Source organism: Protopterus annectens, chromosome 13.part0 (assembly GCF_019279795.1).
Source record: "Protopterus annectens isolate FY-2018-M chromosome 13.part0, PAN1.0, whole genome shotgun sequence".
Taxonomy (NCBI): Eukaryota; Metazoa; Chordata; order Ceratodontiformes; family Protopteridae; genus Protopterus; species Protopterus annectens.
In genome coordinates, this window is record NC_056747.1 from 1,185,911,847 (window position 1) to 1,185,936,125 (window position 24,279).

At 39.2% G+C, this 24,279-nt stretch overlaps 1 protein-coding gene across 1 annotated transcript in view; it reads right to left on the reverse strand.

Annotated features, from left to right (window-relative positions):
• LOC122788032 (speckle-type POZ protein-like) overlaps window positions 1-24,279 on the reverse strand; it is a 123,764-nt gene that overhangs the window by 43,950 nt on the left and 55,535 nt on the right. Inside the window, exons 5-6 of the mRNA XM_044054953.1 lie at window positions 15,580-15,635; window positions 3,103-3,225 (exon numbers count right to left, since the gene is read on the reverse strand). Coding sequence (XP_043910888.1) covers window positions 3,103-3,225; window positions 15,580-15,635 — 179 coding nt within the window. The remainder of the gene's footprint in view (window positions 1-3,102; window positions 3,226-15,579; window positions 15,636-24,279) is intronic.

Here is a 24,279-nt window from a genome sequence, read left to right on the forward strand (position 1 = left end):
TTGTTTTGTCTGACAAAACAAGTGTGCAGGTGGAGTAGCAACCATCTGCCACTATCTTTTCATACTTTCTTTCAGTAATTGACCAAAGTCCCTTTGTGTGCCTTAGATTTTATGCTGAAGTCTATCTGCTACTAGTCTGTGCAATTAGTAATGAACTATTATTTGCCTAGGATCAGGTCCTATGATTTTCTTTACCCTCAGAACTGATCTAGTCTCCAGTAACAATCAGGAATCCTCACCTTACTCCTGCTTGACTCTCTTGAGTCTAATAGTAACTTCTTACTACCCATCTTCCTTTTTCCAGGATTAATTTTTCCAGATTAAAGAATGCCATTCCTATATCACCTCAAGGTCTCCTTTGAAAAGAGACTGCAGGCCTAGTGGAAGTAACCCATTCAAGTGTAAATAAAACGAATAAATACATTAGCAATAAAAACTCTCTATACACACTCTGGGACTGGAAGAGGAGCTGGGGTTTGTTCATCAGGTAATTTACCCTCTCTTGTTCACAACTTATCCCATTCTTTATTTGTTTATTAACAGTGAAGTAGATGGGCTTCTTTGGAAGAAACCTGACAACATAACTGGCATAAATTTAATAACATTGTCAGTCATTAAAGAGGCACAAGAATTGTTTACCCTTTACCCCATACAACATAGGTTCATAGGTAGGCACTAGGCTACCGGCCCAAGGGCCTAAGTAAGCTTAGCCAACAAGGTTCCCTGGCTTATGCCACCCAAGAAAGGTAATTTCCTGTGCTCCTGTCGAGCAGAGCCACAGAAGTGATCCCTGGGGTGTATTTCCTATTTCCCATCCACTCATCAAGATTCTTCTTTAAGAGTGCTAATGAGGAACTTTGCTTGACATAGATGGGTAGCTTGTTCCAGAGTATAGGAATCTATCCCTCCAGCATGTCCTGTTTATTGTGGTGACAAGGTTTAGGTCCCTAGAGCATGTAGCTCAGAGGGATTGGGATTTCTTTAGGTGTAGCATGTTCAATAGCTCTGGGTTTAACATAGCTTTATATGTTAGGCAGAGATCTCCTTGGAGTAGGCGATATGCTACAGAGTAAAGCTGGAGTTTTTTTGAGACGGGCAGTGTAGGGCTGCAGATGTCTTGTGAGGTACATTCCAAAAGGGGCATTGTACTCTATAATGGGCCTAATGAGTGCAGAGTAGAGGGGAACAATGACCTCTTGTTTCCTGGATGAGAACCCTTTTGTGATGAGGTGTGCCATAGAAGGATTTCCTGACTACTGTGGCGATGTGATTATCAAAGGAGAGACTACTGTCTACCTGGGTCCCAAGGTCTCTTATCACACATTCAGTGTTAAGTAGACTGCTGTCTATGTAGTAGTTCATGGGTACAGAGTTTTTACCGAAGGGGATGACACTGCACTTTTTGGCATTGAGCTTGAGACCATGGCTCTGACACCAGGCATCTGTCTCAGTGAGGCCCTTCTGTAGGGTGCCCACATCATTTGGGGACTCGACTATGGCTCCTAGTTTTTAGTCATCTGTGAACTTCATTAGCCAGAGGCCTTCTGTGTTAGCCTGTACTTCAGAGAAGTAGATAACAAACAGGAGATGTCCCAGGACTGAACCGTGTGGTCCTCCACTTGTCACTGGTTTGAAGCCAGATTTGGAGTCTGCAACTTTTACAGTGTGGGTTCTGTCAGTGAGCCAGTTGGCAACCCATCTTGTGATGTAGGGATTTATACCTAGTTTAGTGAGTTTAGCTATAATTCCAGAATGGGGGATGGTGTCAAAAGCCTTGGCGAGGTTAAGATAGACTGTGTGAACCACCTTACCCTTGTCTACGGCTTTGGTGACTGCCTCAAAGAAGTCGATCAGGTTCAGAAGGTATGATCTGCCTTCCACAAACCCGAACTGGGTGGGGTCCAGAGTTTGGAGGTTACCAATATCTTTGTTTATGAGTTCCAAGATAATACATTCCATGGCCTTGCAGACCAAGCTCGTCAGGCTAACAGGGCGATAGTTCCCAGGATCAGTGGTGGCTCCCCCTTTGTGGAGTGGGATAACTGTTGCTGTGTGCCATTCAGTGGGCACAAAGCCTGATGTGAGACTATGATTGAACATGGTGCTTAGGTGGGGAGCCAGTTCGTTCTGAAGTTTGTGTAAAAAGCAGCCTGGGATGTTGTCTGGTCCCATGGATGCTGTGTTTTTGGTTTTAGAGAGCACAGCTTTTACCTGCATAGATGTGATTACAGGGACTCTGCATTCTTCCTGTATAGATATGGGCCCTTTAGGGGGTGAGAGGTAGGTAAAGTTAGCACTGAACCTATCTGCCAGGATGTTGGCAATATCATTTGGTTCTGTAATTTTATTTTATTTTATAAGGGATCTCAGCTTCTTACTGAGGCTGACCAGGGAGCTCCTCCACTCATCGGATTTTACTCTCTTTTGCAACACTTCAACATAACTGGCAGAGAGCTAATAAAGTTCTCAGCCATTAAAACAGCATAGATTTTTTTGCCCTTCACCCAAAGGATGACCTGAACCTTTACTCTCTGCCTACTAAGATATTTGCTTCCCCTGACCTTTGGTGTATCCTCTATAGGATCACTGTGGTTATGTCTTCTGCCTAAAAAACAGGAGACAAAAATGCAATACTCTAGTTGGATGTGGATATTTCAGGAAAGAATGCACATTTTATTTCTTCTGTAGAAGGGCAATGGGGTCTTGACAGAATTTTGTCTTTATAGTTATCTCATCAGGTTCCTCTTCCATAAAGTAAGGCTCCAGAAATGGTTTAATATATGATGTTCAGAATGGTATTAGCACTAGCAATGGTTGGGCATCCAACTGATGAACCAAAAACTGTACAGACCTTTGCTAGCAACTTATTTATGTTATGACCCACTGGTTAGCATGACAGTGGAGGAATGGCTGATAATGCCTGGTGTATTTCTATGTAAGAAAGGAATTAACCACACAATGTGCCATCCATACCAGAAGTAATATTAGATTGTGCTTGGGAGCCTGCCCAGAATAAAATTAAAAAAACACATGGTTGTCTTAATAGCTCAACTATTGTGACAAAAAATGAAGCTGCTAACAAGAATGGCAACTTCAACTCACCTTGTCTGCAGCTGCTAGCAAATCATATGCTACTTTATCCAGGTTAGGAGACATCCCCGTGTAAATAAAGTGCAGCATTTCTTTAAAAATTTCAGGTTTCACATCAGTGATTTCAAATTGGTTCTAGGAGATAAGGGAATACATTAAAATAAAGTGAATAATGATTGCAGGAATACTTAATTCAAGCAACACAACATTAAAGGCAAACTGTCACCTCCTACCATCTGCACTTCTCCAAATCTGACCTCAAACCATTGACAAGTGGAGTACCACAGGGTTCAGGCCTGGGACCTCTCCTGTTTGGTATCTACTTCTCTAAAGTACAGGCTAACACAGAAGGCCTCTGGCTAATGAAGTTCGCAGATGACTGCAAACTAGGAGCCATAGTCAAGTCCCCAAATGATGTGAACATCCTACAGAAGGGCCTCGCTGAGACAGATGCCTGGTTTCAGAGCCATGGCCTCAAGCTCAATGCCAAAAAGTGCAGTGTCATCCCCTTTGGTAAAAACTCTGTACCCATGAACTACCACATAGGCAGCAATCTACTTAACACCGAATGTGTGATAAGAGACCTTGGGACCCAGGTGGACAGTAGTCTCTCCTTTGATAGTCACATTGCCACAGTAGTCAGGAAGTCCTTCTTTGTGGCACACCTCATCATAAAAGGGTTCTCATCCAGGAAAAAGGAGGTCATTGTTCCCCTCTACTCAACACTCATTAGACCCATTATAGAGTACAACGCCCCTTTTGGAATGTACCTCACAAAACATCTTCAGCAGCTGGAAAGGCCACAGAAGTACCTCACAAAGTGGATTACTGGCCTCAAACAAATGCCCTACACTGATCGTCTCAAAAAACTCCAGGTTTACTCTGTAGCATATCGCCTACTCCGAGGTGATCTCTGCCTAACATATAAAGCTATGACAAACCCAGAGCTGTTGGACATGCTACACCTAAAGAAATCCCAATCCCTCCGAGCTACACTCTCTAGGGACCTAAACCTTGTCATCACAATAAACAGGACATGCTGGAGGGATAGATTCCTGTCCCAGAGACCTCCCATACTCTGGATCAGGCTAGCCATCTATGTCAAGCAAAGTTCTTCATTAGCACTCTTCAAGAAAAATCTTGATGAGTGGTTGGGAAATAGGAAGTACACCCCGGGGATGACTTCTGTGTCTCTGCTTGACAGTGGCACTGGAAAATAACTTTCTTGGGTGGTGTAAGCCAGGGAACCTTGTTGGCTAGGCTTATGTAGGCCCTTGGGCTGATAGCCTAGTACCTATCTATGAACCTATGGGAATATTTAGAAGGGCAGGGTTTTTCTCAGGTTGATATACTAGTTTGTGTGCTAAGGTTAGTTGGTTATAGGATAGAAGTTGTGGGAGTTCCAACCAGGAGAGCTTTTTTAAGGAGTGACAGTGGTGGGTATGATGTGGGCAGTCAGTTGCAAATATAGCTATTTTATTGTAGCATGTTTCAAGTTTAATTAAATCTGTCTTTTTAAGGTTGGTGAGAATTGGGGAAGCATACAGAAGTGTTGATAGAAGATGGGTTCTAGCAATGGCAAACCTAGAGGTGCTAGTTAGATGCTTTTTATTTCTGTAGAGTACCCATTTTTTGTGAGCTTTCTTAATTGTTTGTGCTATATGTATGTCAAATCTTAGGTTCTCATCAATTATTACTCCTAGTAGTTTTATTTGTGAATCAGCATTAATTTTAGTATTATTCCTAGCTGTGATGTAGAAGGTGCTGGGGGGGCTCTTGTGGATTAGAAGATCATGAGTTTTGTTTTATTGGGGTTGAGTATGAGCTAATGGTTAGAGAGCCATAGCTCGGTATCTGAGAATGATTTTTGGGTTATATCTTTGAGGTGTTGCAGGTTATTAGAAGCACATATAAGTGTTGTGTCACCTGCTATTGAATAGTTGAAGCCAGTGGGGTAGCACTATGTAGGTTGTTTGTAAAAATAGTGAAGAGTAGCAGCCCAAGAACTGAGCCTTGAGGTACTCCTAGAGTGATGGGAAGAGGGGGGGATAGGATGTAAAGCCATTTTACAGATTGTTGGGAGTTCTAAAGATAGCTTCAGAACCACTGAAATTGCAGAGGGGCTGAGGTTCAGTTTGGAGGTGTATGTAATAGTTTGGGGTGGGAGGCCATATCAAAGGCCTTGGACATGTCTAGAAAGACTGCAGAGACTATTTTACCATTGTTTCTGAGTTGGTTGATAGTATTGGTGAAACTGAGAAGTGCAGTTAGGGTACTGTGATGGGGCCTAAAACCATGTTGACATGTTGCTAGCATATTGTTGAAGGTAAGACAACGAATCAGTTGGGAGTGGATACTTCTTTAGAGGAGTTTAGATAGTGGAAAGAGAATGGCAATTGGTCTGTAGTCAGTCAGCTCTGTGGAATTTCCGCCTTTGTGTAAGGGGGTAATGTGTGCGATTTTCCATATTGTTGGGGACATGTTGTTCTGCTATGGACCTGTTAATAAGGGTCGACACTGGATCAGATATGGCTTCAGCTGCTAGTTTTAAATATTTGGCTGGTAACATGTCAGCTGCTATTGAAGAAGGTTTGAGTTTTTTGAGTAGTTTATTAATGGTAGCTGTGGGAACAGGCTGAAAGGAGAAGGAGTTGCAGTTAATTTTGAGAGGTTTGGAGGCTAGTGATGGTTCTGTGGAATTACTTTTAATTAGAGATAGTACACTTTTAGTGAAGTATTTATTGAATTCTTCTGCAACAGTGGTAGGAGAGTGTAGAAAGTTGGGGGAAGGGGTAGTGGAATGTCCTGAGTGGAGAATGGCATTTATCATATTCCAAACTTTTGGAGGGATTATGCTGGCATTTATGTTGCAGGTTATAGTAGAAGTTCTTTTTATCTAGGTTTATTTGGTATTTAGCCTTGTTTCTAATTTGCTGGAATGAGATGTGGTTGATTTGGGTTTTACAGGTGAGCCACGTTTGTCAAGCTTTGTTTCTTTTCCTAAGGAGCATTCTGGTGTCGTTAGTTAGCCATGGTGTGTATGTGGCCTTAATACGAACTGACCTTGGGGAGCCAATTTGTTTAGAATTTCATGGAAGGTACTGTTGAAATAATATACTGCACCATCAATGGGCAGTTTTCTTAGTACAGAACAGTTAAATTTTTTTAGGGTATTGATTAGATCTTGGCGATTAAAGTTTTTTTTACTGCGGATTTGGCGAAAGGTGATGATCTTGACAGTACTGATGTTTTTCCCTCAATAGATAGGTCAGCATATGGTCACTAAGGTTATCAGGTAAGCACCCACTAATCTGTTAATTCTGAGGTTTGTTGGTTAGTGTCCAAGCCAGTATAGATTGATGGTTGAAGATTTCATCGTGTAGAGCTTGAATGAGTTGCGTGAAGCCATAGAGGTTGATGTAATTGCTAGGGTTATATGAATTACAAGTTGTCCAGTCTATATTAAAGTCACAAATAATGATAATTTCTTGGGCTATGGAATTTGATATAGACTGGATTATGTGCTCTATAGTGGAGATGCTATTTCCGAGTGGGACATAGGTAGCTATAATAGATATGAATTTGTTTTGGTTAAGTTGAAGTTTAGTATGTAAGAGTTCTATGTTTTCGAGGTTAGGTGTTTAGGCTTTGTGTTAAAAGTGTGAGACTGCTCTTAAATAAGATGGCTACCCCCTCCACCTCTTTTACCTTCCTGTGTGCTCTAATAATGTTGTAACCAGGTGGTGTAATTTAGTTGTCAGTAATTTGTGCTTTTAACCAGGTTTCCATTAAAACAATATCAGTGTTATAATGGGATAGGGTGGCATGTAATTCTTGAACTTTGTTAACTATGCTTCGCAGGTTTAGATTTAGGATTAGTATTTTGGAGCCTTTTCATGACAGATTAGTTATATCTTGTATTTGAGGGGGTGGTGAGGAGGTATTCTGGGGGCCTAGGTTTGGGTGAATGTCTCTATTTATAATATGTTTAGTAGCTATGGTAACTAGTGTTTGGAAGAATGTTGATGTATGCTTATGAAACTTAAAAGGGGCATTTTTGGGGTTTGGTTTAATATGCTGTAGTCTGTTTGAGGTGTGATGGAGTTCTGTTGTATTTAAGATGGATGGAGATATTAAGATGGAATAGTCAGTTAGGTATGGAGAAAAGGTGGATGTAGCTTTGTGAAATGTGTGAGGGGAGACTATTTGCGAATGGTATTTTGTTGCGTGAACAGCAGTTGTTAGCAGAGCTAGTAATATACAATGTATTGATAGAATTTTGTAATGGTTAAAGGGTAGGGACTGGTTATAGGTTAATGGGTTAATATATTTGTGGTAATGGATGGGTGTTGTTGATGTTACTGTGGAAATGTGAAATATTGTATAATTGAAAATGGATACGTGGTGATTGGTAAGACAAATGTGAGTGGAAGTGGTTAGGTTTAGAATAAATTCAAGTGATCTGCGGGCGGGAGGGAATGGAGGCAGGGTAGGGGAGCAGATTGAAGCCTAAGCTTAGCGAGCAGAGCCAAGTTTTACAACTGCACAGCGAGGAACAATCAGTCACTTAGACTACCAGGTACTGTGGAAAATATCTATGCAGCTGACAATTATGTAGAGTAGGAATTCTTAGATAAATAGAAACCTTATGCCAGGATTGAGTATGGAGTGGGAGAAATATGGGAAAATGTATTGGGGAAGGAGAAGACCGAGTGAAACAATGATTCTAAACTAGAAAGTATTGGGTTTAGAGAGATGTTTGGCAGGGGTGGGGGTGGTGGTGGTGGTGGGTGTTACCACTAGTGTGTACTCCCTGAATACATTCTAAATTAAATTTACAATCATAGAAGGATTAAAGCATTCACATACACTGTAATGTTGCCTTTACTTTAAGTAAACCGGCCACAGACTTTTGCAGATGCAGCTTGCTGGTAGAGAACTGCTATAGGGATGCCTCACAGTATTTGTTTTAGCTGAGAACTGTAAATGGGAAGAAAAAAAAAAGATTCGGAGAAGCTGAGAAGGGGAGTGCTAGTGGAGGTAGGACTGTCTTTATAATTGGTGAAGTATAAGAAAGGAATGGAAGGGAAATAGATAACACAGCCTAATAACACTACAGTTAGTTAAATTAAAAACCCTAAGCAGTAATTTGACACTAAAAATATGCTCAAACAAATGCAGCAAGCATATATCCATATATACAGTGCTCAATCCTGATTAATGCACAATATCCAGCTTGGCCTGGGTGAGCCGTCACTGTAACATAGGACAGTCTAACTAAAACAGAATCTATAGTACAAGATATTACTAAACTGTAGCAGCTGAGTGGCTGCGAACTATAAGGAATTGCATTAAATCCCAGTTTAAGCATATAGTGAGCAGTTAAATAAATTTGCTGTTAATTGCTTGGTATTAATTTTTAAAATACAGCAGTAGGAACACAACTGATAAAGCACACTATCTTCCTTTAAAAACTAGTCTATATTAAAATCTCGAAGTCTGACAATATCGAATATGATATTGTCGACACGTGAATACCGAAAGCGCACTACATCGAATATTTAAGCGGAAAATCTCCGTAGGGGGAGATTTCCATTTACTTCAATGTAGTATATTCTCAGAGTTGGTATATTTAAGTAGGGGGTATGTGTTGGGGCACAGCCCCCCACTTGGGGGGTGCAGGGGGGCTTGCCCCACTGCCTGCACACTATTTAGTTTTTTTTTAATTTAGTATTTTTTTTTGGTTTCGATGGTTTAAGACTTCAATCACTAAAGTACAATCTTTAGTGATTTGAAGTTTTAAACCTTCGAGATTATAATATAGACCCTTTAAAAACAGTGATAATTACACAGTAGTTTCAAAAGTATGAGTTAAATGGTCAGTAATGTCACAACAAAAAAAAATCTCACTTAAAACAGTAATGCATAAGCAGAGTTCAGGTTTGTTACCAAGACCAGGTAATGAGCGTTTATTTATTTATTTATTGACTGGGAAGGTCCACTGGGTCAGAATAATCCATTTTCAGTGGAGGCCCGATGAGAAAAGCTCCAGTAACAGAAATTACTACAGCAAACAACTAAACAAAAATTATTATACAACAGGATAAGATTTACAGTAATACGAAACTATACAAATACAACTAGCATTTCTTAGTGATAAAAATATGCAAATATGCAGAGCACAATGTCATTATGCAGTAAAAATAAATGACAGTAGAACTTGCACAGTATATAAATGGATAACTTGTTGAGAACATTCAATATAAACAATCATGACAACAGTATATTCTGTACAACATGAAGGAGATTATACTTTTGCCTTGTGGAAGTTTCTTAAGGATTAAATATTGATTAGTATACTTTGTTTAAGAGAAAGTCGCAGAAGTACAGTTGGTTTACTAGTATTTCAGTTGATCTAAAAAAGAGGCATTCTAGTCAGTAAACTGATTGGTGTTGGCTTATGGTGGTATGACGTTCTGATCACAAGGACAGATGTAATTATTAAGAAAGTAATTTTTACACTGACTTTGAAGGTTTTCATAGACTCAGTTTGTATTATGCAGGGGGTAGGGCATTTCATAGCTTTGCTATGGAGTAAGATTAGAAGCTTTGTCCAGCCCACTTATTGAGTGTGTATATGGTAAGAAACTGTTTATTAGTAGAATGAAAATTTCTGGATGTGATGTAGGATTGTAGTGATGGGTAGTTATTTGGATTGTATATTAATTTATGAACAAGAGTTAGTTGAATGCATTGGAGATAATGTGGGAATTCCATCCATTTTAATTATTTAATGGCGTGACAATGGTGAGTGCAGTTTTGCAGTCCAGAAGCAAATTTGGCAGTTTTATAATAGCATGATTGTAGTTTATTGCTTAAGGATGCGTGAAGGATGGTAAAGATGGGGGAACCATAGAAGAGTGACGGAAGTAGGACGGAATGCACCAATTTTATTCTTGTGGGCTTATCCATATACAGTTTATGTTTGTGTAGTTTATCTAGTTTTTAGTATGTTTTTTGATTGTTAAGAATGTGCTGTTTGAATGATAGTTTATCATCTTTAGTGATGCCCAGAAGTTTAGCTGTTTTCACTACAATTTCTGTATTATTTAGGGAGTAGATTTTGAATAACCCTTTAAATATATACACATGTAAATGGTGGCATATCTTGCTGCTTATAGGTTCATAGGTTCATAGGTTGGTACTGGGCTATCTGCCCGAAGGCATATATTAGCCCAGCCACATTGTGCGGTATTCACCGCCCCTTTAATAGTTCCCTAGACCCTTGTACTAGCAGCTAGTACCCTTGGCCCCTATCTAGTAGTGCTGTTGGTGTGATCCCCGGTGTGAACTTTCTGTTACCCATCCACTCATCAAGGTTCCTCTTGAAGAGTGATAGTGAGGGGCTCTGTCTTATGTAGATCGGGACCCTGTTCCATAGTAAGGGAAGTCTCTGCGAACAGAATCTATCCCTCCAGCATGTTCTATTCATTATTGTGTTGAGGTTTATATCCCTAGAGCGTGTAGCTCGAATAGATTTGGTTTTGCTAAGATGAAGCATGTTCAACAATTCTGGGTTGGACATGGCTCTGTACATTAGACAGAGATCGCCTCTGAGAAAGCGGTATGCAACAGAGAACAGTCTTAGCTTTTTCAATCATGCTGCATAGGGCAACTGTTTGAGGCCAGTAATCCTCTTGGGTAGGTACCTTTGTGGTCTCTCCAGCTGCTGGAGATGTCTAGCCAGGTACATTCCAATTGGTGCATTGTACTCAATAATGGGTCTGATGAGGGAAGAGTAGAGGGGCACCATTACATCCTTAGATCTTGATGCAAACCCTTTCGTGATCAGATGGGTCACATAGAAGGATTTTCTAACCACTTTGGCAACATGGTTATCAAAGGAAAGCTGACTATCTACTTGGGTCCCTAGATCCCTTATTTCTTCTTCAGATTTCAGGGGATTACCTCCTATGTTGTAGTTTGTGGGCACTCTGTTTTTTCCAAAGGGGATTACTACACATTTTTTTGCATTTAGCTTGAGACCATGGCTTTGACACCATGCATCAATCTCATTTAGGCCCTTCTGGAGGATCTCCATCTCGGCCAGAGACTCTATTATAGCACCCAGTTTGCAGTCGTCCATAAGCTTAGTCAGCCACAGCCCTTCCGTGCTTGCCTGTACTTCTGAGAAGTATATGCCAAACAGGAGGGGCCCCAGGACAGAGCCCTGAGGCACACCACTCATTACTGGTCTGGATTCGGACATAGATCCCGCTACTCTTACTTTATGGGATCTGTCTGAGAGCCAGTTTGCGATCCATCTTGTGACGTAAGGGTTTATGCCCAGGCTGGTGAGCTTATCAATAATACCTGAATGGGGAATGGTGTCAAATGCTTTAGCAAGGTCAAGATAAGCCGTGTGTACCTCCTTTCCCTTATCTATAGCCTGGGTAACTGTCTCAAAGAAATCCACCAGGTTCAGGAGGCATGATCTGCCCTTGACGAAGCCGAACTGTGTGGGGTCCAGCGATTGGAGGTTCCCAATCTCTCCATTTATGTGTTCCATAATGATTCGCTCCATAGCCTTACAGATCAGACTGGTCAGGCTTATTGGTCGGTAGTTCCCAGGGTCAGTTGTGGTCCCACCCTTGTGTGGCGGGACCACCGTTGCCGTGTGCCATTCTATGGGCACATATTCTGTGGAAAGGCTGAGACTGAACAGGGTATTAAGATGCGGGGTTAATTCCTTTTGGAGCTTGCGTATGACACAGCCTGGGACACCATCTGGTCCCATGGAGGCAGTGTTTTTAGCTTTAGATAGAGCCTTGTTAACCAATGTATCAGTAATAATTGGACTTACACAATCCCCTGGAATGGTAATGGACCCTGTAGGTGGTGAGGGCGGGGGGGGGGGGATTTGCACTGAACCTGTCAGCCAAGATGTTGGCAATGTCAGAAGGGTCAGTGTATTTTGTTCCATTTTGTACTAGCTCAGAACACACCTGAGCATTGCCATTTAGGTTTATGACGTAGCCATAGGAGGCCTTATGGTTATCCTTGGCATCCTTGGCAACTTTCTTTTCAAAATTAACTTTAGTTGACTTGATGAGGGCCCTCAATTTCTTACTAATGCTGATCAGGGATGATTTTTCTACTTGAGATTTGGCCTTTTTTTGTATAAGTCTCCTCCTTTTATTGTAAAGTTTGCTTATGGCCGGGATCCACCAGACTGGATTCTTCTTGCTTGAGGAAGGAGTCTTGGTTTTATTTGGAATAGCAAGGTCCATGCAATCCTGAATATGCATATAGAGTGCCTTGGTGTAGGATTCCGCATCCTGGATATCATTATCCTTCTGTAAGGGAATAGTGAAGCTTTCCACTTCGGATGCAAGTAGTTTGAAGTTTGCTTTGGAAAGGTTTTTGACTATGGTTTATTTGACTGGGGGGGTCATTATAACAAATAATTAGCACATATTCTGAGAATCCTTGGATTTCTGTAGAAAAAAACACATTTAACAGAACTTACATGGAGGGCACACTACTGGAAGATGCCAAAACAGCACGCAGAAACAGGTTAGAGTAGTTTAAAAATGATGCCGGTCTGAATGGGGTGTTTTTGAAATGTTCTGAATGTTCTATTAGCTTGTATATACACCTATTACACTACAGAATAGCTAACTTCAAGCCATTTGTAATCTGCTTAATAAGAGATGTGTTCAGAAAAGATATGTAAGAAACTGCTTTTCTCATTCAGCCCACATCCACCAGTTCTAATGTATGCTAATGACATGGTCATCTATTCTTTCTGCAGATCTATTACATTTTTGCTCCAGCAAGAGCTGTTCTACCTTATTCAAATAAAATTAAGGCAATGCTTTTCAGCACCCCACAAAAATTGAAAAAAGCTCCATTAGATTTAAGACTCATAGACAATTAACATTCTTGTAGAAACCATTAACTCATTCATATATCCGAGTATTTATTATTTATTTGTTTCATATTTGTTAACCGGGTTGGTTCAGCTGAGCACAGACCCATTTTCAGTGGAGACCCAAGCAGAAAAGCTCCAGCAAAATATACAAATCATTCAATTATACAATTTTCACAAAATTGAGTAATAATTCATCAATAACCAATGACGTCAGTGTGGTATATTGAAGATTTACCCATTTTTGGTGTGGTTTAATCATGAGGGTGAAGGCCGACTGATTAAATAAAGCCAGCTGTGGGTAAATCATCAATATACCACTATAGAATGACATTATTTAAGAAGAAAAATACTTTTCTTAAATAATGTCTTTGTATAATGCCTCCGTGGTGCCCTTCCACATTTTTCCGGTATCCTGTGGCTTTTTCTGATGTACTGAGCATGCTTATGAGACTTGTGTTCCCACACTTATGCAGCACATCAGTGCTGTGCAAAGTAAGCAACTGAGAAAGGAAGCTCTCCGTTGTACTTTTTTTTTTTTTTTAATTCAAAAGAAAAGAAGAAACCCGGAGAGTTTTAACGTTTGGGAGAGTCAGGACAGACAAAATAAAATAATAATTCGGTATGTTTCTTTAGTTTTACAGAACATACCTGATTATCCTCTTATTTTTCCTCTGCGCCATCTCCCTCAGTCATTTGAGGTCTTCTGTTTTCTAATTTGATTAAAAAAAAGAAAGAAAAGTAAAAAATTTATGAGATATACTAATGGAAAAAAGTCCGGGTGACCGGACCTTTTCCCGTTGATATATTCTCGGATTTACAATGGCACGCTGTTTGGGCTGACCAGTCAGTGTGCTCACTTTTGAATATTACTGGCCAGTCATTGTATAATAACAGTTATACAATAATCACAAAGTTGAGTAATAGAAAAACAGAGAAAGTAACAAGTATAGTAAGGCACATAGTAAAGTTGGTACGCTATTTACAGTATATACATTGAGGACTTGTAACAAATAATACAGGAGGAAAATTCTTATACGTTAGGCAAAAATTTGTGAGAATATACCTCATCTGATTTTTATTTTTTGTTACGTAAGTGGTGTCATATGCTTAAGGCATAAACTGCAAGAGGGTGATTCTGGGAAGTGAAGACAGTGGTAGATCCAGTTAAGTAGGGTCCTGACAGGGGCATATCCATGACTTACAAAGGGAACTTCTTAATTCTTTTTTGAAGCTGTTTGTGTTTGGGATGCTATGTAAGGTTAAAGGGAGATTGTTCTAGAAATGAGACACAGAGGATTTATATAAAATTTTGCCAATTGTTTTGTCAGATTTGTATGTTTGTAGAAGGAAATTATCAGTACTTCGTAGTGGGCGTGGAGGGGTATAGTAAGCCATAATATTGGACAGGGAGGGACAGGCAGTGGGTTTGTTGGAGTTGTGAAAGTTTAAGATGATGGGGAAGTTCCATCCAGTGAAGGTTTTTTAGAGCAATACAGTGGTGAGAGGTATTAGGTAGGTCAGCTTCAAATTTAGCAGCTTTGTTATAAGTCTGTTCAAGTTTGGTAAGGAAAGAGGATTGGAGATTGTAATAACTGGAGTTGCAGAGAGAAGGGTTGGAAGTAAGTAGGTTTGGGCCAAGAATGGTCTAGAGTCAGTAGTTAGGAATTTCTTGTTAATTGTACTTTAACTTCTGATTTCACGTCAGAAAGAAAAAAAAAAGCCAAAATACATAAAACTCTTTTCTGGGCATGAAAATCTTTCACTTTTTGTCTGCAGTTGAGAGGGTGAAACTACAGGAAAAAGCTTTTAATTGATTCTCTTTCAAAGAAAAGCCTCACAATCTTACAGGCAACCACCAACACATTCTGCTGTTTTATTACCTTATCTCCAAGGTCTAACCTCCATTTTTAATACTTAAAATGGTTGTACTTTATCTTGGGATATTTTGCAGGTATCGTAATGTTTATGATATCAAACTTGATTTAAGCTCTTTGTTTCTAAAGTATAGCCAAACCATCCATTTTGCTGCACTGACAAGGTTGGGAAAAATGGCCAAAACATGCATGTCTGCATCTAGTGAGTTTGGCTTTATTGGCCTGAATGCACCCATAAAAAAAACTGAAATGTAAAAAGTCATGGTTATTCAGAAGCTATGTAGCTGAAGCACTGGAATATCCTTGATGGGTCATTTGCATATATCCCATTCCCATGGGCTTCCATTACAGGAGGTTTAATGTTCTACACCATGAAGACTCTACCTTGGGTTGGTCTTTCTTGCAGTTTTTACTGAATGATTTGTTTGTGTGACCTTGTTATCCTTTGGTTTGAATAAGTTTTCGGAGAGATCCTAAAAGGATGTTCTTAATGCCTAAAATAATATCACTTAAAAAAACCCTAAAACAATTAACAAAACATGGTAAAATGCAATCAAATAACATGGCTTGATCAAAGATGGCTACCACTATACTACAATAAAGGACACATAAATGTAATGACTCAGGTCTCCATTTAAGCTCTGTAAATGCCTTCTGAATGATGTATGTTTTTCATCTTACCTTTATTTCTTCTTCCATTCTGTGCTCAAACATGGCACTAAAGACAGGAGAACGGGCTGAAAATATAAAAAAAATGACAAGAAAGACAGGATTAAAGTTGTGTCTGATATTTGCAGAACAGAAGATAAAACTACTTTGAAAGCATTCTTGCCTTTTTCTGTTACGAAAGGAATTCTGCCTGTTCAGAAACATGCTGAAACCATGCACAAAAAGAAGACACAAAATGCTGAATTTCCACATACAAAAACTGACAACCTACTCAAAATAGGTCCCCATTCAGGCAAATGTGCAGCCCAACAATGGCCTGATGCAGATTAAAATCTTTCCAAAAGTACAGTCAGAAGTGAAAGTCTTCAGAAAGGTAAAACAGCTCAACACAGCTGCAATGAAAAAAACTATTAGTGACATGTAATCATTAATTATTTCATCTGAATAATAAATACCAACCATTCATAAGCTGTTACTTATTGAAGTATTCTGTATATGAACCAAAAGCTTCTCAGCTTTGTTAACCAAGCTATCTTCTCCAACTCAAAGCAGATAACCTTTAGTATATTTTAACCTCCCCATGTTATACTTCCTCAACTCTTCAAGTTTAAAATACAACATTCTCAAAGTCATCATTATTTTTACTCCCACTTCTTCATCTCCAGAACTTACTATGCACTATCACTAAATTGCTGAAACCTGTATCAAGTATATGCTCTGCTCTTTTATGCTCATTTTTGTCCTCATGTTCTCTCCTTCTGTTTTGCTGTCACTTGTACTTAGTTTGCATTATTCAGGTTCTCTGCATTCTCTGTCCCTCTCTGCGCCCTGCTGTTGTGCTCACTAAACTTTATTCACTTTACATTATTTTGTAATCACTTCCAGTCTTTCTTTTTCCCAGATGTTTTCAGTACTTATTGCAGTGTTTGCTCCATAGTACCCTGCGATTACTATCTGCTCTCCTGCTGTTTTGTTCTCTCTCTCTCACTGCTACTGTAGTTATAATGTACTCCCTTTTAGCTATGATTTCCCTCTCTTTTTCACATACACTCTGTTCTCTCTCTGCCTCTGTCTCTCTCTCTGTCTTGTACATTATCTTACCTGCTGTCTCTCCTTATGCTCTGTGCCTCTGCTGTCTTGCTGTCTTGTCTCTCATCACATACTCATTGTTCTCTGTCTCTCTGCCCCACTCTCTCTCTCTGTCTTGTCCATTAGTTTCTCTGCTGTCTGTCCTCATGCTCTGAGTCTTTGCTTTGCTGTTTTTTATAATCACTACACACTGTCTCTATTAGTCTCTCTTCCCTGCTTTCCCTGTAATCACTGTCTTTCATTGACTTGCCCTCTCAGCTGCTGTTTTGTATAGTCTCTCTGCTCTTGTTCTGCCATGCGGTTTCCTGCACTATGTTCTGCATCTGCCCTGCTGTTTTCAGTACTGACTATGCTCTTGCTTGTCTGCCTTACTGTTGCCAATAGTCACTATGACCTCTTTTTGCCCTACTATATGTAGTACTTCCTGTGCTGTCTACTCTATAGCTACTTAAAATACGTTCTTCCACTTTTTTGCACTGTTGTCTCTTATATGTACTATTTTTACCCCACCAAAAAACTCACCTTCATTTACAATACACTTTATACCCTGCCTCAACAAGTTCCTGCTGTTGTTGTAATTTTTTGCAGTACTCCCAGTCAGAGACATAACTAGCATGGAGCAAATGGGGGTGGCTGTCCTGGACCCAGTAATCTTATTTTTTCTTTCTTTATTTGCTATAAAATGTTGCCGAATACTACAATTTGTACACCTTCTTCATGCTCTGTCAAATCAACTTTCACTTTTTGTAAATGGATTCCACACTGTAATGTACAGTGCATTCCTACTGTAACATGGGTAGCCTGGGCATTTTCAGTTCTTTTCTGCTTTTGTGACCCCAGCAAAGGATTTTCAGCTCACTTTGTCTGTTTCCTAACTGACTATAAACATATATGTAGGAGCTCCTCTAAGATTCAGTATACTGGAATCATAGTCAGCCTTAGGCATAGGCCAACTAGGAAGCTGCCTAGGGCGCCGCTCTAGTAGGGGCGCTTTTCCAGCATTTATTTGGTGTAGGTAGACCAGGATGGGGGCACCGAGTGGTGTGGTGGGGGCCACTGTGGAGCCAGTTTGCCTAAGGCACCAGTTGACCTAAGGCCGGTCTTGACTGGAATGCTCTTGTATTGGAATCCCAAGAGTACAATGGCGAGCTGGTGAGTTTTGAAGTGTTTTCATTTTGTCTGATTTTCTTTGACAGGTGACCACGCACACCTGATGGCAATATGGTGTTAGTGATAAGATCTTTGCCTCAACATTTAAGGGTTGGGGATTGTGACTTTTCTTTGGTTATTCCAGTCCTCCCCAAAACATGTTAGCTGATTAGCTATATTAAAATGCATACATATATGCATATTACACACACACACTCTGTATTCATCCTTACCCTTGTGGCCTGGGTCATGGTTGGCTTTAAAGGAAGGATCAGTTCACTTACCTAGTTAACAGATAAATGGGTGTGTATATTTTTTGCACAGCTGAAAAATTAAATGTATGTAGTAGATAAGATTTAAGGGCATGAAACAATGCATCCTAATTAGAATAATGGATGTTTTCTCCCAGTACTTCCCTTAAGATATAACTTTTTATAGTTCTCAGACCAAGCAACATACTCTTCATAGATTGTCATCTGTCTCTCCACTGTTTTAAGAGAGATACTGCTAGGGAAGGGCATCTGCTGTGGCAAACCTGTAATACTTTGAGAGCGGTGACCTCTTCAGTACCATCCTGAATAACTGTGGGAACTGTAACTGTTGACTGTATGCTCTATAAACCAAGGTTATTCACCCCCTTTATATTTTAAATTGTAGTTTTTATCAATTTGTATCTCTATTGTGACAGAGTGCGCCATGGTTTCCATATTATCAAACGCATCTTCCAATTCTAATTCCAGTAGCAGATTGCTTTCCAACACTGCAAAAACACAAGGACATGCTTTTATAACTCCCACAATGATCTTTTGTAGTGTCACATTCCCTATTAATAAAAAATAAAATAAAATAAAAATCTTACCACTATATCTTGGTGGTAGGATATTTTCATCAGTAGAGGAGTACATTTTTCAGTTTTCCAGTATGATTAGAGGATGGGGATGCACTTTGATTGATCCAGTGGGACAAGCATCTCACCTTAAACAGCTAAAATAAAGCATGCATATTCTCCTGTATCCTCTTATGGAGAGGAATACTAGTGTATCCAGATTTCCAGAACCAAAGCAGGATGATGACCTTCACAAAACATTCAGAAATGCAAATGCTTTACACAGTCTGCCTAGTTAAACAAGAGTACTTTTAAGTATTCTCTGAAATATGTATGTTTTCATTAATACATCCATTCAGAATGAATATTTCCCTGTACCTTCAAAGCAAAAGGCCTATAATCTTCATCCAAGGTTAACACATTTAACTGCATTCCAAAGCAGGGAATATGTAGCATCTTGCTTTCCCAGCTACAGTGAGATGGATTTCTTTATGACACTCTCAAACGAGGCATATGATTTCTTTATATCACTACCAAAACAGGTGCATGCGCCTTCAGCCCCTGGCCCTTGAATTCTGCTATTCTTTAGCAGACGTTTATCTCTGCAACCTCATAATCTTTAAATCTGGTGGACATGATCAGTACTGCTCTTGGGTGATGTGATAACAAATGCTCATCACCTTCTTTTATGTGTCAGTCATTCGCCATTCCTCAACTGGGCCTTGAATGAAATGCCTGTAATGACAGTGTTCACATGTTTTAGCTCTCATGTATATCAATGAGGTGTCTAAGGCCAGTGAACTCTTAGGAAATCTCTGTAGGTTGATGAATCCCACCAATAAGCAATAATGCAACAGTTTATTATATACCTTCACTCCCAAACTGTATCTATTTATTTATTTATAGGTTCATAGGTTCATACTAGGCTATCTGCCCTAGGGAATTTATAAGCCTAGCCAGAGTGTGTTTGGCTTTCGCCACCCATTTTAAATTAATTTTGCTATGCCCTTTTTTGAGGTTAGTATACAGTGCCTCTGTCTAACAGTGACACAGAAGTGATACCCGGGGTAAACCTACGATCTCCCATCCACTCATCAAGATTCCTCTTGAAGAGAGTCAATGAGGGACTCTGCCTAACCTGGACTGGGATTTTATAGGTTCATACTAGGCTAACTGGTATTTGTTTACTGGGAAAGTCCACTGGGCCAAGAAGAACCCATTTTCAATGGAGGCCCAGGGAGAAAGGCTCCAAAATAGCAGTTAGTATTCAGAAGAGTTAGTAAAACAAAACACATTGTGCAAAAACACAACAAAATGCATTATAAAAACACAAGTAATACAGAGAAATACAATACAAGGCAAAGATAATAGCTTAAGCCAGTCCAATTACACTACAATTCAAGGCACACTTATAAGTGGAAGCCAATGCATTCCCATGACAAATAAAGAGAAAATGCAAGAAGCAAATATAGTACTACAAAGGCATATATACTGAGTATATATAATTAGCAGGTGTAGTTGGTACAGGAAAGGTGAGTTAGCAGGAGAAGAAAAGAATGTAGAAAATATAGAATATATGAGGGTTGAGTAGGTTAAGAGATGAGGAGGGTGAAGTACTGTTATATTAAAATAGCAGTATTGGGGTTATAGAGTAGGTATGAAATATAACAGAGGGATTGAAATAGAGCTTAGTAGTTATATTAGGTACGGAGAGAGGGGAGAGTTTAGAAATAAATGTGCCTGTTTGAAAAGAAATATGAATAAGTTTATAGGGAAGTATATGTGAAGGAGAAAATAAAAGTGGATAGGAAGACTCTAGGACTTAGGTAACAGCCGGTGGAGGTATTGAACAGTTACAAGTCCATTTGGAAAGGAAATATGCATGCAGGGAAGTTTTGAAGATGGCAGAGCATTGATGTGTGCGAATGCATGTCGGTAGACTATTCCATGTTTTAGCAACGACCCAACAGTAAAGTAATTGACCAGCAGGTAGTTTAGGTTTATGAATTTGTAGAAGGTGTAGATTTTCAGATCTTAAGGGCCTATTAGGATTATAATGAATGAATAAGGACTTTAGGACTGGGCAATCTAGAGTTGTATTAATTAATTTATGTGTGATAGATAATTGAAGACCGGTTAAGTACTGAAGGAATTCAAGCCAATGTAGTTTATTTAGAGCAATATAGTGGTGGGTATAGCAGTGACTGTTGCAAATTTAGCTATCTTGTTATAGCATATTTCCAGTTTAGTTTTCAGGGAGGACTGGAGGTTGGTTAATAGCGAAGCACCATAAACTAGGGAAGAAAGTAGGTAAGATGAAGCAAGTATTTGTTTTGTGGGGAGTGAGAGGAACAGGTTATATCTATGGACTAGTCCTAGTTTTTTTGTGGGTCTTACTGAAGTTATTATGAACATAGATATCAAATGGGATTTTTTTATCGATTATTACCCCTAACAGTTTTGTGTGGGACACTAATTCAATTGTAGTGGAGTTGAGAGAATATTTTGAAATGGGATTTGTTAAGGGGTGTGTTTTTCTTTGGAGTAAAAATCATTAGTTTGGTTTTATTATGGTTTAAGGAACGGTGATTGTTGTGGAGTCAGGTCTGTACAGTGGTAAATGCAGTTTGGGTAATGTGCTGTAACAGAGTTGGGTTGTCAGCAATACAGACTATAGTACAGTCATCTGCATACTGAACTAGGGGCCCCTGCTGGATTGGTTGATGGAGGTTATTGATGAAAATGATAAACAGAAGGGGTCCTAATATTGAGGCTTGGGGGACGCCAGTAAGGTTATGAATATAAGGGGATATGGAGTCTGCCATTTGTTAGCATGTTCTCTATTGGAAAGGTAGCTTTTGAACCAGTTACTAGAGGAGGTAGAAAGTCCTGTGTTGGCAAGTTGAGAGAGGAGGATAGAGTGAGAAATGGTATCAAAGGCTTTAGATAGATCCAAAAATAAAGCTGAGACAATGTTCCCTAAATCATGAGCTTTATTAACTATGTCTAAGAATGATATCAGAGTGGTAGATGTGCTACATCCTGGACTGAACCCACGCTGAGTTTGGGAAAGGATTTGATTTTTAAGGAGGAAATGTAGGAGTTGCTTCTGGACACATTTTTCTAGTAATTTTGAGATGGGGGATAGAATGGCAATGGGACGGAAGTTAGAAATTTCAGTTGAAGAGCCTCCTTTGTGAAGGGGTGAGTTGATTGCTTTTTTCCAAAGGCTGGGGACATAGGATTCTTGGATGGATCTATTTATAAGAATACTAATGGGATAGGCCACTGTGTCAGCAGTGATGTTGAGGTACATTGCAGGTATACCATCAGCAGCATTAGAGCTAGGCTTTAATTTCATAAGGAGTTTTTTATGGTTGAAGTAGGGACAGTACAGAGTTTGAATACTACCTGGGAAATAGGTTGTTCTGGGTTACTGTGGTTGGGTGTGTGAGGGAATAGGTGCATGGAGTGGGATGACTTAATGTGTTTGTGGTAAAGGGAGGGGGCAGAGGCTGAGTATAATGAAGGAGGTAAGTGCTGGTTGGGAAATTATTTTTGGAAGAGGTAGTGAAAATGTGGCAGTAATATTGGCAATAGTGTCTATAAACTAGGAATTAAAGATGTTACCTATTTGGTCTGGAGTTTTGTTGGAGTATGGGCATGGATTAGGTTTTGTACCAGGGTTTAGGAAATTATTGATGGATGACCAGAATAATTTAGGGTTATTCCTGTTATTATTTTGCAGGTTCTAGTAATATTCTTTTTTGTCTTTGGATATCAATTTTTTTGTTTGATTACAAAGCTGTTTGTACTTTAATAAATCATCTTATGTTTAATCCATAACTTACATGCTTTGTTCCTAGTTATCATAATTTCTTCAGTGGGATTTAGTTAGCCAAGGGGCATGATTAGTCATTATTCTTTTGGTTCTGGTAGGGGCAAGGCTATCTATTATTTCCAGAAACTATTATTTAAGTATTAAAGTTTTATTAAAGTAGAGCAGGGCATCATCTATGGAAAGAGTTTTGAGGTTGTTCCAGTTACTACTTTTTAAGGTGGTGTTGAATGTATGGGGATTGAATTTAGATAAATTTCTGACTAGTTTGATAGTGTGGTTTTTTTGAGATAGGTGGACAGTAATGGAATTAAGAAAAGTACCAGTTGATAAGATTTTAGAGGGGTCCGAAACTAGGATCAAGTCTAAGATGGATCCTACATTGGTTCTATTATTATATCTGGTAGCAGTAGTTATTAGCTGAGTATACTGAAACAAGTTTATGCAGGAGGATGCCAATTTAGGAGAGGTATTAGACCAATTAATGTTCACATCGCCAAGGATAATTGTTTCGTTTTTTATAGTACAGGTGGTCCAAGATAATATTTCTTCTAGAATTGATGTGTTATTAGCTAGAGGAATGTATAGGACTATAATACAGAGTTTTTGGAGTTATTTATTTTGACATTTTGGAATTGTGGGATGTGGTCAGTGAATGGGATAATGTTATAGTATTAGGGTATATGACAGCCACACCACCACCTTTCTTAATTGGTCTATCGGCCCTTATTATGCTATAATTTGAGGAGAGAAATTCTGAGTCCCTAACATTAGGCTTTAACCAAGTTTCTGTAGCAGCTAAGATGTCTGTTTTATTTTGAGCTAACCAAGCATGTAGTTTGGAGGTCTTATTACAGATGCTTTGAAGGTTTAGCGGTTATGTTTAGTGATTTTGAGCCTTTTGGATGGTTTATTTTGATATGGTGGAGGGTCCTGGGTTGCGATAAATGTCCCTGGATTACACTAGGGCTGAGAGGATATAAGAAATTTGGTATGAAAGACAAGATAATTTGGAGTTAATATAAGGAAGAATATCAGATTCTCATTCTTACCGTCCACTGTCTAGCTATACAACATCAAGTCTACTAATAGCTATATCCTTCTCAGCAGCTTTTTCAGGATCCCTTCTTTATCTGTCAGTGGGATGAACAAAAATATTGCCTTTCATATTAGCAGCAGAAAAAAAAAATAGTTATCATATTCTTCCTAGCTGATAGTGTTAAAAGTCCTTACGTTCTCAAGTTGACAGATGCAGCTTTTTAATGCAGTCGCTGCAAAACAATGACAGAAATGTTTCTTTCCAAAGCAGTAGACGTTTTTTTTAACAGTGCAAAAAGAAAAAAAAAACAAGAGAAGCACGACTGAGCAAACATTATAGCATCAGTTTATCTTTTAGAACTGACAGCCAACTACAGCAAGCTAGAATTAGGTTTTGTTACAACATGTTTAATATTTGTTATATGACTGGGACATTTTCCTGGACAAGGAAGATAAATTCCTGCCAAACATTCAAAACAGACTTTTGTATCAGAATATAGAACAATTGCCTAAAATTGGCTTCTGATAGTTCATTTTCATTAAACTAAAGTAAATTAAACGGCACTCACTGAAGTCAATGAAAATATAAATTTTTCTGCATGCAAGCCTTCCAATAGCACCCCTTACCCCCACCACTTTATATTATAAGTCTAAGCATACTTCTCAACTCTCCAGATTTTTGCAGACTGTCCAGATTTTTGGCTCATATGTTTGGTCCGTTTCTCATAAAATTTGTAGTTATCTAGCAAATCACTGGGGATTGAAGTCATTA